The sequence below is a fragment of the Thermobia domestica genome, chromosome 1 (genome assembly GCF_964235325.1).
Source record: "Thermobia domestica chromosome 1, izTheDome1.hap1.1, whole genome shotgun sequence".
NCBI classification, from domain to species: domain Eukaryota; kingdom Metazoa; phylum Arthropoda; class Insecta; order Zygentoma; family Lepismatidae; genus Thermobia; species Thermobia domestica.
The window spans coordinates 119,404,239-119,419,042 of record NC_137454.1 but is presented as its reverse complement, the minus strand read 5'-3'; the positions used below and the strand labels follow the sequence as shown (position 1 = coordinate 119,419,042).

The window sequence follows — 14,804 nt, the reverse complement described above, 5'->3', positions numbered from 1 at the left end:
TACTTCGTTAAAATATACTGAATCAATGTTTAAAGTTTTTGTATATCAAAGTACCTGCGTGTGAAGGAATAACATTTTACTTCCAAATATCAATTTCGTAATAGCTCTTAATTTCGTTTAACTGTTAGTGCTTGCAATTATAAGAAGAATACGTAACATATGCCATTTTAAGTAATGTTAATGTGCATGAAAACTACATTTGGCAAGCTATCTAAAAGAATCATGTTAGAGTTTATAATTAAAAATTCGTGTTGCATGTGATAAAAGTAAAAGAGTAAGACAGGTGTGAGGCGTCGCTGTCAATGACGTAACTTTCCCTACTTTCTCCACACACGAAGGAAAACATGATATAAAACCCGCATCTTCAGTGTTGCAGTAATATCCATTATCTTTCGCTTCTTTTAAATAGATCTATGTAATGCTTACAATATTTCAAAATAACAAAATGGGAAATAATTACTTCATTTTGGACTCCTTGTGGCTAAATGGTTAATGCGTTTGGTGCGGGAGATCTGGGTTTGATTCTAGGATAGGTCATGTTACTCGGATTATATCCTGACTGTGCGGGAGAAATGGTATAAGTCAGAAATAGGCCAAACTGAGATAAGTCAAAATTGATCTATGTGTCATACTCCACTTACGGTTAACTTGGTATAGTTGAATAATCACATTTTGGTACTATTAGTATAAGTGATTCATACTTATGCTTGGTAAAATAAAACGTCGCCTCCTGAAAACCTGTTTTTTGATCTATACTGTTTCTTCTGCGCAGTCTGGATATGTTAAATTGTAGAACTATGGGTCCCATTCCGTGCGCGAGCGCAACGCAAAATCTGCGTTTTAATTTGTGAATAGGCATAGCAGTTCTATTTCTTTTTTTTTTTCAATCCTTGAGTTGTTCCGCAATTTTTGCGAAGCCTGGTACTGAATAAGGCTCCATGTTTCGTGTACTACCAGTGTTTAAAAGTGACGCTGAACTCTTAAAACTAGTAGTTTTTTCAGTTACTTCTTACTGAGCGATTTTCATAATTCGGTAAACTAATCTTATTTTAGAGTAAGCGAAAATTTGAACCCCCTCCCCATATTCGTACTCAGGTTTGTGCTCAAGGCTATTGATTCACTTCCAACCAGGGCCGCCCACAGGGGGGATGTATGGCGCAAGCTGCGCCATTGAGAAAAATTTTGGGGGGGATTTTACTCTACTTTCGAACTAGCAATTTTACTGTCGGAATAGCATTAAAACACGATTTTGAGAACTAATTTTCAAAAATTTTTTGGGGTGAACCCCCGTACCCTCTGCTTCGATACTCGATGAATGAAGTACCGCGCAAGTAGCCGTATGAAAGGAAAGGTTGGTTCGTCTTAAGAGAGAAGGGCCGCCCACAGGAGGGATGAATGGCGCAAGTTGTGCCATCGAGAAAATAATTGGGGGGGAATAAAAAAATCGGGGAAGAATTTTAATAAGTAATTTTGTTGTCGTCAGAATAACATTGGAACACGATGTGATTTTTTTTTTAATTCTCGAGAATGAATCCCCCTACCCCCTGCTTAGAAACTCTATGAATGAAGTACCGCGCAAGTTGCTATATGAAAGGATGGCGCCAAGTTCTGGTGAATAACAGTTACAAACACTCAAGAAATCACTTTCAAATTTAGATTTGAAACTTGGCTATGTTGTCTGTTGAAAATTATAAAGTAGTTTGACATAATTGTGAGCTAGTGATAACCATACAGACAACAGCCAAGTTTCAAATCTAAATTTGAAGTGAGCCAGTGAGTGTTTGTAACTGTTGTCCACCAGAACTTGGCGCCTATTTTTGTGATTTCAATTCTTTTTAAGGCCACTCGTACTTGGCTCTTTTACAGGAATGTTTCTTGTTGGATGTCACTTCTTTTTGTAGGCTAATTTCGAGAATAACATTTTTTTTGGTATCAAACTCAATAACTTGTAACTTGCGTCTTACTTTTCATGTACAAGGGAATTATATCAATATTTTGTAAAGAAAAAAATAATACTACTAATTGTAAAAAAAGAATACCTGTGCCATACACAGTGTGTAGAAGTTTTTATACCCTTCAATATCCTTATAGAACATATTTAGTATTGTACACTACCAAGACTACTAATAAAAGTAATGCCATTTTTATAATTACTACTGCCCCTACTACTACTACAAGCATTCTATAATACTACTACAGGAAATAAAAACAACAACAAAAATAGCAATTACTAGTTCTATAAAAACTACTGCTACACTGGGCAATTCTTTTTAGAGGACTTGAGTTTTGAGGAGGGAAGAGATTATTAGTTTTGGGGGGGGAGTGCGCCATCAGCTTTGGGGGGGATGGGCACCCCTGCTTCCAACAGTAGGTCTATTTGCTTTTTGAAAGTTTTACACTTCTGCAAATTCACCCTGCATCTCCCATATCAAAATTGAAATTAATCGTTTAGTCTAGTATTTACCACGAGACGAGACAACAGAATTTCTGTGTCGTGATACAGAATTCCTGCAATAGATACAAATATACTTTATGAGTATATACATATTTTCAACTTTTGTATCAAAGGCAACCTTAATTTTGTCATAAAGGAGCTGCACTGGCCCTAATAGAAAACTCAAAATTAAACTTTAACGGTTTCCGATGACGGCTTTTAGATTAAAAGAAACAGATAGTAAAATGCAAATAAATATATGAAAAAACGATTAATGATATTATGAAAATTGAAAGGTATATTTTGTGTCCACAAAAAAGTTCATATGTTCTGAAATCGAAGGTACGACTCTTAGCACAAAACATTAGCGTTCACTAACTAACCAATGGTGATCTTGAAACAGGTTTGAGTAATGAGAACCGTAGCATACACTAGCAAAATGAACCCAGTATCCTCACTGAGGTACAACCCCTTTCTATGCGCATCATTAATGTAAGGTTATTCATGCATCACTCATATTAAATCTGTGCAAGTGAATGAGATACTGTAAACTGAAAACTTCCTAAGATACCAAATTTTGTTCCCTTATGATCAGCGTCCTAAAGCAGAATGTGATAATAGTGTAATTTATCATTCTTCAGGAGTTAAATTCGCAAAAAATTATGATCGGTGAAATAGCAAACAACTTCGCAGCCCCGCAAAACGTTTTATGAATAATATATTTAGTAATTCTGTGTATATCTCTATCTTCTGATATTTCTTGTATCGTGCAAAATCAGAAAAAATGTTTCAAGAGATTTGAACACAAAATGATTTGGTTTCTACCCTTAGAGTATCTGTTTGTGTGAGAGACTTGTAATCTGTAATAGATCAGAAGAGAATTTTATTTATTCCATAAAGAGACCAATCTGCTGCTTTTCTTTTGCAGAACATTCGTTGATGATCACCGATAAGATAAATAGCAAGAGTGTGTTCAAGAATAAGAGAGATTAGGATTAGGATGATTTATTCACGGTTCGTCCATTGTGTCCTACAACATTCCAGATATTGTTACACTGATTCAAATATTTCTTATTCTGCCTGTAACTAGGAACAGCAGAACGAGCATTCCCGTAACTTTGTCTAATCGAAAATACTAGCAGTTCAACCAAAATATCTTCGTATGTCTAGATAACTTAAATTGCCTTCGAACAACATAATGTTCGTAGGTATACTCTTTTCAGTAGACTTTCATTAGTGGTGACTATCTTTGTTTCTTTCGGTTTTAAGATAATGGAATTTTTCTCATTATGTTGTCTCTTATATTCGAGCTGTTAAAGGGGTCTCTACCTAACATTGCGTTGAGGTCTCCAGGCCCTAGTTGCGTGTTTATGATAGTAGCTACAAAAGTACAAAACCACACACACAAAAAAAAGTCCCAATTCAGAAAGCAGTTTTAGCATGATGATGCACCAAACGAACATTCTCTTTTACATAGTAGGCTTGGGTGCTTGCTAAATTCGTGCATTCCTTGTTTTGCTCTCCGTGCGCTAAATACATACGTAATTTCCTTCTTTAAAATAAACTTTAAACGTGCATGAGAACAGTCACAATGAATACTTAAAATAAGTTAGCAAAAACCATTATCCTATTCAGTTCAACAAGCACTGATTCTTCTATTTTCTTCTTTTTTTCCTTATGATACATTTATTCGTGTCACCCAAAATCACTTCCTGCACCACGCAACTTGTTTCCCATAGTTGGAGCTAAATGTTTATTAAGGTGATGGCCCTCGGGGTCAGTTATTTGCCCCTTTCCTCTCAACACTGTGGTATACATGCATGAAGTCAGAGTCAGTGGTGGTCACCGACCGCCGGGCGTTCATCCCCGGTCTCTTCGGATTAGTTAAAGACGCCCACGGTTCATCGGAACGCAAAGAGCATTGCCCGATCGCGCGTGCGCCAGCCACCAACCATACCATGCTAAAGGCATGCGACATTACAGCACCTCTTTTTAATCTTTTTCCGTCTTTCTCAGTACAACTGACCAAACCACCTGCTCTTTTGTCAATGGAAGCTTGTCTTTTAGCTTCTTGCTAAACCTAAAAAAACAAGATTAGCAGCTCTGAAACGTGTTAAAACAACTCGGTGTGAAATGTGATCCAAAAAGAACACAACGAATATATAATACTGATGTGTTTCTCTTTACAAGAATTTCCATGCGTGTTGTCTAATGACAGAGTGGCTACCTTCACAATGGTGATGAAAATTTACAAACACACATGGCATGATTAAATATGCATATATTTCATCAGTTGCTTAAATGAAGTGTGAAAGTGACATGACACTTAAATCAGCTAATCCTTCTCTATTTGATTTAAGGACTACCTACAAGAGCGCCCATCAGGGGGGAAAGGGGGCGCTTCCACCTTCCACCCCCCCGCCGTAGAGAAACTTGTACTTCGGAATATCGAAAACTCAATAGAATTTTTAGAATAGTTACAGCAAAATTTGAAACTATATTTGAAATGTCGCTTTTTCTTGCCCCCCCTGGAAACCACAACATGGGCGCCCTTGACTACCTACTATAACAAAATTAATTCTAAAATATAATAAGGGATAAATATTAAGAAAGAGCGGTATTTAGGAAATATTTCGAGCAGGATAAAGATTCTTTTCTATGGAGAGAAATAATAGCAGTAAAAAATAGTATTTCCTAGAAAAATGTTACAATAAAAATACACATACTCAACATGCATCAGACACTTACATAAGTAATCTGTAGATGCACACTGTTAATCTATATACCTCAAGTTATAAATAGTGGTTGTTAATGCTAGGAGCATGTGTGTCAACATTAAAAAGCAAACCGCAATAGATTCAATCTGTTTCTTAAAGTGTGTGTGTGTGTGTGTTACTTATACAGTACACAAATAAAAATACAACCTGTTCCAGCAGCGAACTAACGTATATTTAACATCATAAACATTCATTATTTTTGATTTTCTTGTATACTACGCATGAGTATTTATCCTCAATCTTATCATTTTGTTTAGCTCGATGGGGGTCTATCGATTGATGGCCTATATGTCTCATCTATGCACACTTATCAAAATTAAACTTTAAGAATTGATCATAATTTTCAGCTATATCTCGTTAAATATGCTGTGTACTGTTGTCTTGCTAGAGTCATAACGAAAGACTTGATCAGTGTATAGTTGAGTGTTACTTTTGTCTCAATAGATGGCGAGGTTGTCGTACAGCATCAATATTTAGGTTTACAAGAAAACTTTTTTCTCGATGCTCTCAAAAACTACGCATTAGAATTTACGCCCATTCATATGTAGCACCAAATATAGTACGAAAAAATTAGGTAAAACGTAGCTAAATGGCTAGAGCGTGTGCTTTTCATGGGTTGGTTTTGGGTACAATTTTCAGTGTAACCACCGATTTGGAAGCTACTTGAGTAAAGAAACAGCAGAAACCAGCTAGAATGAGGATGGGACAGGCAAAGTGTTGATCCCACATTCTCCTATAAAATTCGCTGACTGGATTCTTAAATCCTTCAGAGCATAATGGTAGTTTATTTTAATTTTGTCTATTTATTTCTATATACCGTATTTTATGGACTATAAGACGCAGTGGCGTATTTAGGGGGTGTTTATCGGGCTCAAGTCTCCCCCCGCAAATAAATTTGTTATATGAAAAACTTCATTTAAATTTGTCTGCACCCAAAAGGAAAAATGAAAGTGCTTATTCACGTGTTGTGCATAATAGCCCCTTCCGAAACAAAATCCTAAATACGCTTACTGATAAGACGCTACGCACTATAAGATGCACCATAATTTTTAAGCAAGTTTTTGACGATTTAAGCAATTTTGTGATGGCGGGGCGGGAGGGAAACAGTGTTAGCAAGCTCATGTTTGTCCCATCGGTGCACTGGTGCTGCCAGTTGAATCAATGTTGTCAGATAGATATAGGTTTCCCCGGTATCGAATGTATAGGCCATTTTTAAGACTAGCGGGAATTTTAAATCAAACACTGGACATTTTTATATTAATTTCGAGTATAAAACGCACCTGAATTTTGGAGGCAATTTTTCGAAAAAAAAAAGTGCGTCTTAGAGTCTGTAAAATACGGTAGTTCTTTGTAACTCCTACTCGTAACATAATTATTCATCCTCTTATCCATTATCTTTAATGGTAATTACAAATCCTCCTCTACTGCTCTAGCTGATAGCGCGTGCGTCCCTGATGTATGGGGTCCCGGGTTCTAATCCCAGCATGAGAGCATTTAACTGTAGGACCACATCACATACAGACTCATTGCTGAAAAGGAACCTCAAACTTCAACAAATGAACAAACAATAGTAATAAACAAAGACAGAACTTTCAACATGATGGAACACGTCTTCAGTGGAGCTTCGTCTTGTTCTAATGGGGAAAACATTATTCGTTGTATTTGCAATGCGATTCTCTTTGGCTATTAATCAACTTGAACAACTTATAAAAAGAGTTGATCATCTTTAACACATGAAATAGTATAGTTAGCGATCCCTTAATCGGGACAATCCTGGATTTACGTCATCTGTCCGCCTCAGGGATTGTTCGAAATTCCCAGTCTCGCTTTCCCTCTTAGACATAAATTAATATAATCTGTGTTATTTTAAAAAATCCTACTTTTATTAGTCATCGATACTCAATTGATAAGAATATTCTATTTCTATCTCTAAATTTTTATGAGTCTTAATCTTTTATTCAATTAGCTCTGATATTTCCATAAGAAGCAAGTGCACAGTTATGAATATACTGTAAATTTTCATAAAGTCTTTCGGTTTTTTTTTTTTTTTTTTTTTTTTTTGTTTTTAAGTTTAGAAATATGGGAGCCCTAAGTATTCCGTAAGACAGTGATTCCCAAGAGGTGTGTCGTGCAACTACCGTATATGGAATATATCGCGAAATACTAAAATTTAGAAATAAATTTTATGCCGTACAAGAGGCCTATAAGTCTAGACTGTATACAACATATCTTTATTTTTACCATGAAGCCTGTAATAATAAATTAAAATCATTTTTGATGCCCTCGAGTTCGAATAAATCAATACTATATAGTACCTAACCAAAGTGTCTCGAGATGCCGAAGTTCAGTAAAGTTTGTTGTTAGTCAAAATACATTGAGAATCACTGTCGTAAGAGACCATTGAAAACAAGAAAAATTATGTCAGAAGCCTGCAATTTCGACCTTGCTCTTTTCTTCCTCAAAAGAAGCGAAAAAAACAAACATATCGTAGTACAAATGTGGACATTTTTTTCCTAACACGAAGTCTTTTTAAAAGAAATGACGAAATCATACAAAAACGCACTAGGTTATTGAAACAGACTGTTGATAATATTTCTGGAACGCTGATTGCCACAAATTACGGGTGGAGGTGTAGTTAGTTGTCTTTAACAGATAGTTTGTTGTTTGTGGTTTGGACAACAATAACATACAAGTTCTTTGTCTTCTAATTTGCATTGCAAAACGTTTCCTCTTCGTTTCCTCTTTCTGTACTGTTACGGGATTTGCAAAACGCCACTGGTAAGTGGCTGGTTGTTCGGTTTCTTGTACCCATATGTAGCCCTCTTTTTCTTTTTCTTTCCTTTTTGCAATGCAATTCACCTGAGAGCAAAAATGAACGCGTGGGATGTTTTGGAGCAGAGGGGAATGTCGAAGATCAAGGCGTTAACTGCGAAAGAGGTAACGGGACAGTTCTGTAGCCATTGTCTGCAACAGCATACTCACTGTATAGCCCTAATTCTCTGCTGCCGCTGATGCTTATGCAATCGGAAAACGTCCTTCTCTTATTTCAGACATGCCACTCTTTCACTTTGCTCCTTTTCTAACTTCAAAGTGGGAAAAGAAAGAGAAAAAATACAATATGAAATCTCATGCTCATTCAGCGAGCAACTATTGCTGGATGTATGTTGTAATACTTTGTAAGTCATTTCATATGTGAGTCTACCAGGTATATAACAATGTAGTCTTTAACCTCTTGCAAAGCGGAAGCTGAAAACTTTCTCTGTCAGATATATGGATCTTGATCCTATGAGTGGTAATAATCTCCTCCCCTTCCCTTTTACAAGGATAGGACTATCTCCTTTAAGGAAGACATTAATTTTAAAAATTTACTTAATTCTTAGAATTAACAAGTTGTCAAGAAAATTTGTCAACATTAAACTTTCCACTGTAGTGGTCTGAAGTATATTCTATGTACCATATATTTGCTTTAAAATATTTTTTTACGTATTAAAATATTTATGTATCTCCCCATCATTTGGCGGAGCAAAACACGGACTAATGAGATGTAACTCATCCATCATGCAGCCAGGACCGGATTCAGGATATTCTGACGAGGTATGCACCAATAACTACTAGTACATTTGAATTACATTTGATTAAAAAAAAAATGCTATTAGGCATCTGTGGTGCGAGTGAGGAACTGCCCTGGAAATGCTAAGTGTCTGCTCTCGATGATTTTTTCTCCTTCAACCTTCAGAAAATTGACTTAAACTATTGCTTTTGCAAACCTCCGCTTTCTTTTAAGCCCCAAAAGAAAACATGTCAGCAGAAGTTTTTGGAGAGTGTTGCTATTTTCATTGCTAGCTTCTCATTTTAGATGTAGTGTATATTAAAACAAAGGCGGGGTGGTGCACCTGCACCGATGCACCCCCTAAATCCGGCCCTGTATACAGCTGAGATTTTCACTCGTGCTATTGCAGATCTTTCTTCATCAAAACTTTCTACATATTCTTGCAATTTTGTAACAAAAAGAGAAATAAGAGGATAACAATGGTTTCTGTATTTCAAAGCTTTCAAAGCAAACATTTGGTTCATTTTTCTTAACCCCTTTCTGCATGATTTTTTTCTTTTCAAAAATAATCCGTATTGGAAATCCTCATATGGGAACTTCAAAAATGAATTAAAACTTGAATTTTAGATTTTTCACTTAATTCCGACGAGAAATAAGTAAGTGCCATATATGACACACTTACAACTCACAAAGAACATGCCAGATGACACTAAAATCTCTTATTCATACACGTCAATATCTTACACAGCAGACAAAACAGTCATTTGATGCCTTTGATAAATCACAAAAAAGCTAAAGTGAAAAAAGGGTATGTATGGCACGGCATGCTGTAAGGGGTTAAGTCCATATAGAGCTAAATTATTTATTATATTTGAGTAATGATTATTGCATTATATCACGAAAGGATGGACCCAAATCTTCATTATTATTATTTGTGACGTAATTATTGGTACAGATCGAGACCCAATTTTGCTTCATGGAGAAGACAATAATACGGTAATTCGTAATATGACACTTTCCCTATTACAGTCACTAAGGTTGTAATTATCTGAAACATTACCATGGAGAAACATCCTCATATATTTTACACACTAGCATTTTCTTTTCCAACATTATCATCCAGTGTTTTTGAACCTCAATATTTACCATGTCTGATTTTTTAAAAAATAATTTTACTCACTGCAGATAAAAAGTAGTATATCGAGCATACAAATCCGAAGATTTATGTTACTGACAGTCTTATTAATGGTAAATTTATATAATTTCTCTTTATTGATGACAAATGAAAAACACTTTACCGTCCCCATTTTATCAGGAGATTCAGAATGTCGAATGCAAATCACTGGACATCAATATCAACATATATGGATGACTTATAGACCCCATCATACGCTTAAAGAATGCCCTTGAACAAAAACACATATTCATAAAACTAATATTCAGTGAGTCAAATTATAGATTATCCTAAGTAAAACAGATATTGTTATTAAATATTCTGAAAATGTTCTCACATGCTATATTGAATATCATATTGAACATTTCGTGATATTAGACGCGGTGGCTCAGTGGTAGAGCGTTCACCTCTGGTGTTTGGGGTCCCGGGTTCAAACTCTGCTCCCGCCAAGTAAACTTTGTAGTGGACAAACACCGTGTGCGTGGGTTTTCTCGGGGTTCTCCCACTTTCTTCATTCTACCATTTCCATTCATCTCTCATCATCGCCGTCTCCTTTAGCCTAACCGGCATAATCATAGGACGTAAAACTCAAAAATGTTCATTTCATTTCATTTTTCGTGATATTAGAATTGCGGGCTGAATATAAGCTTTGATTCATTTTAATTTCCAATTTTAATTCAGACAAAATATATATTTTAATAATTCTCGGATAGTCTACTTCAAACAAAATAAATTTCTTTCTATACCTTTTACATCTAAGTTCGATTTCTTCTGAATGTGAAAACTCTATATTAAATATACGATGTGTTAGGGACTGTGAGATTGTTATTACTAAGGAAAAATAAATAAATAAAATCTTTCATTTAACATCGCACAGTTATGTCCTTAAGGCTAAAGGAGACGATTAATTAATGAAAGTGTATGATTATGAAAAATGTGGAATGAGTAGAAGAAAGAAAACGGGAGAACTCTGAGAAAACCCACCAATATGATGTTGCCTACCACAAACTCAAATAGACCGGGATTGAAGTAGGGATATCTGGTACCAGAAGAGACATTTTTGTAAGTAAAAAAATTCGCTCCAGCCAGGACATTTGTCTCTATGGTATTCAAATTAACCTTATTCAATTTTCTATTAATACGACAGGAACACGAACACAGAAACTTCGAGGGCAATTACAAAACGCCCATGCTCTTCAGAGTGATTTGAACCTTTCCCTTCACCATCGACACACTAACATCTCAGACGGCTCGACCATACAGCACCGGCCACCCTGCGTTAAGCCACCATGCCCACGTCTTTACCGAGTGTCAATAACAGTGTGACTTACGATTATTACTATAATTGTTGTTGTTTTATGTTATTTCACAAAACAATTTCTCGCATGCCTTCAATATACTGTATATTTAGTATAGATAGACATTCATTTCTTAATATGGATAGTTACTGCTCTTGTCTTGAGTGAGGAAGACATAGACTCGATTATTATTAGTGGAAAACTGGTTGCGTTACTTTAGATTTAGTGTGCTTAAAAGGGATAGTCAAGTGCAAAGAGTCCAATAATAATCAAGAACGCAACCAGTTGATAATGCTTCAAGAGCATTGCCAGAACGAACTAAAAAAATATTTTTTTTCTTATTAACTTATACAGGCTTTATAGCAATTGTTCTATGTACTTTATAATTATACTCATTAAATAGTCTTTGTAATATATCTATCTATTTATAATTTCCTTGAATACTGAATTTTTTCCATATGTTTTTTTTTAAGAATTCTATTAAAACGTTCTACGATATGTTGTTTTACGAGTCTCTATGACTTACTCTTCCCGAGATATGGTTCCTTAAATCTCCCGAAATCGGAACTTTTTTGGGTAATATCTCGGGAATAGTAAGAGTGACGCGAAAAATTCCATCACTTAGATAGTTTTTGATGCTCTATCGAATGGAGGACTTACAATTGAAAAAGTCGCAAATAACACACACACACACACCAACACACAAGCAAACAAACAATAACAGACACACATACAGAATTCAATAACATACTTTTTAAGTTCGTTGAAAATCAGAAAACCACTACTGCACTAAGAGAGAGAAAAAATTCTCTCTCTCTCTCTCTTTTTTTTTTCAAGACTAGAAAACCCGGAGAGGTGAAATGATTCTGTATCACACAAAATTTTCTATTCTAGGCTACATACAGGTTTGTTGCTTAGCCAGGACCAATCTGTACAGCCACAAATAGACGGAAATCATGTGTTTTCTCTGTCGGCATGTGTAAGATACAGAAAATCATGGTTATGTATTTAGCTAAACATTAACTGGTTGTGTTCAAACATTACGCGGTCCATAAAATCTGCACTTGAATGATTCAACAGTGGGAGGAGCAGCACCAGGGAAGCTACCTGTAGACGAAATTTACGGGTTTTTCCTTCTAAATGCGCTTGATTTTTCTCTCCGTGTTCAGCGCCTATCATCTTCAAGAATTTCTTCAAACTATAAATAAAACAATATCCAACCTGAATCTTGTTACATGATGTGTAATTAGTAATATCACAATTGCGTTCTTTAACCGATGTTTGCAAATGATAATGTATCTGGTAAAACAATGAAGTGTGAGGAAACAGACATTGTCTTCAAAGCACCAACTCATGCTGCGTTTGTTCGTTCCACATTGAGCACGATCGCGATAAACTGTTGTAAATTCACGTCTCATGTAGCATTCGAGATGAAATGGGAAGCTAATAAAGCAAACAATAAAGCAAAATCCCAATTCAAGAATCTTGATTCAAGATATAGGTCTAACGTGTAAGTACTACATTACTTAAGCTTTAAGAGGTTTGCAATCCTGGAAAAATGGATTTGTTTTTATTTTACTCTAAAGAAGTTCCTTTTGAGGCAAAAAGTAAATTCGTTTTCAATGCAATATTTATTCCATACGAAATCACGAAAATTAGGATATCGGTAGGCTTACTTTATTAATGTTTAAAGTATATAACTTTTATTACAAAATCTACTTTCATTTTCATTTTTATCATTGTCCTAAAAACCGTGCCAAAAATAGAGACTATTACCTTATAGCATAAATAAATGCTCGAATAGGTGTCAAAAAGTTAAGAGAAATATTATCTCAAAGTAAACTCTACCAATAACTTTTTAAAACACTGATTCATAACTTTTTCATTCATATTAGAGTATTAAGATTTTTCCAAGGCACTCCACAGACAAAACTCGAGTATCATTTCGCGTCATCCCAGTGCTGAGTGGCATTGAATTTGTGAACCAATACGCTGTACTCGAGTATAGTATTGATAATCAGAACAATTAGAGGAGGATATATACAGTTCTCTACATTGCATCAAAAGGAGAAACATGAACAGCTTTCACAGTCATCGTAATCATTTTCAAACTCTGTACTTTCCAATTTCGATATACAATATTAGTCACCCCAGCCTACATGGTATTTAGTAACTCAAATCACTAAGCTTTCTGTAGTAAATTGCTTTCTAATTCCGTAATTTCTTACTTACGTAGCGACATTAGCATTTAACAGTCGTGGAATATAATTCACAAGATTCGTCGCATCTAATCATCTGCAAGGAGGCATTGTTAAAATCTCATAACAATAAAAAAGGTTCTTCGTTTCACAATAATGTGAGTCGGTACGAACCGGAAAATAAGTCTAAAATGTCAATTATAATATCTCCTAAAACGTAAATCAAAATCTTCCAAAGACACATCGGCGTTCCTGAGTAATATTTACTATTACAAAGAAAAATGTTACTCTGTTAAACAAAATAACTATCTTCTTTAGGATATCACACAAGTTGAGTTCTTCTCCATTTCCAAATAAGGTTATATGAATCACTACTTGGAATTGATGACGATTTTAAATTCTCTTCACTGTACTGAAGAAAAGAAAAACTCTTGCACACTAAAAAAAAAGCTATATTGTTGCACATCCATCACAATGTTGCTTTTTAAATGAGCGCGCAGTGATTTTAACGTTCGATTTGCACAGTAACACACTTGAATTAGCACATAAACAATACGAACACATAATAACTGTCTTTATTAATCACACGCACATAATTGTACACATAAACTATCTGGCGGCAATAATAATGATAAAAATATTCTTTCAAGAGGAAACACTTACCCAACATGTCACTTTCCGTAGAATGAAACTCAAATTTCTCACCAAATTGACACTAAATAATTTGTTTCTTCTTTTTAGGAGAATATTTTATTTGTAAATATTCTCCCCTTCTATTTGTCTTTTTTAAAAAAGAGAAACATTTTTTTGTTGACAAATAAAACAAGAGATTATTTTAATAAAGAATATAAACAAACACGTGAAGTGATTATGTCACTCACCTGTTGAGGAACATTTCATCTGCCTCCGCTGGCGGTTGATTTCGAACTACCTCGCTCACATCAAGTAACTTGCACAGACTACTCACCGCACGACTCTCGACTCTATTCGGAAAACAGCTGCCTCGCTCGCTGCTTTCTTTATTTATTTTACCCACACCTTCTTCAGTCACGTGCATCGTGTGGTTGGTCTTTTTGTTTTCCTCCTTATTTTTTTTCTTAAATTCATCTCTTGATTCGTTCCTTCCCTTCCCTGCACAGCAATGCACACTTAGTACACTATACTTAGTAACTTACCTCCATGAACTTGACCAAGGTCGGTCCTTTTTTCTCTTTTTTTCTTTTTTTTTAAATGTTTACATGCGTGTGTGCGTATCATCATATAGAGGAAAAATCAGATGAGTGAAGCTATATCCGAAACAAATGTTAAAAATAGCTCAGGAGATGTTGACCTCTAAAACATACGTTTATTTTTTTATTTTTTTTTATTCATTT

At 35.2% G+C, this 14,804-nt stretch overlaps 1 protein-coding gene across 1 annotated transcript in view; it reads right to left on the bottom strand.

The window, feature by feature from the left end:
- The window catches only part of LOC145688412 (uncharacterized), a 207,291-nt gene extending 192,879 nt beyond the window's left edge, over nucleotides 1-14,412 (bottom strand). The window contains exon 1 of the mRNA XM_081762619.1: nucleotides 14,313-14,412. Within this exon, the coding sequence (XP_081618745.1) occupies nucleotides 14,313-14,326 (14 nt within the window). The 5' untranslated portion in view covers nucleotides 14,327-14,412. The remainder of the gene's footprint in view (nucleotides 1-14,312) is intronic.
- Nucleotides 14,413-14,804: the final 392 nt, after the last annotated feature.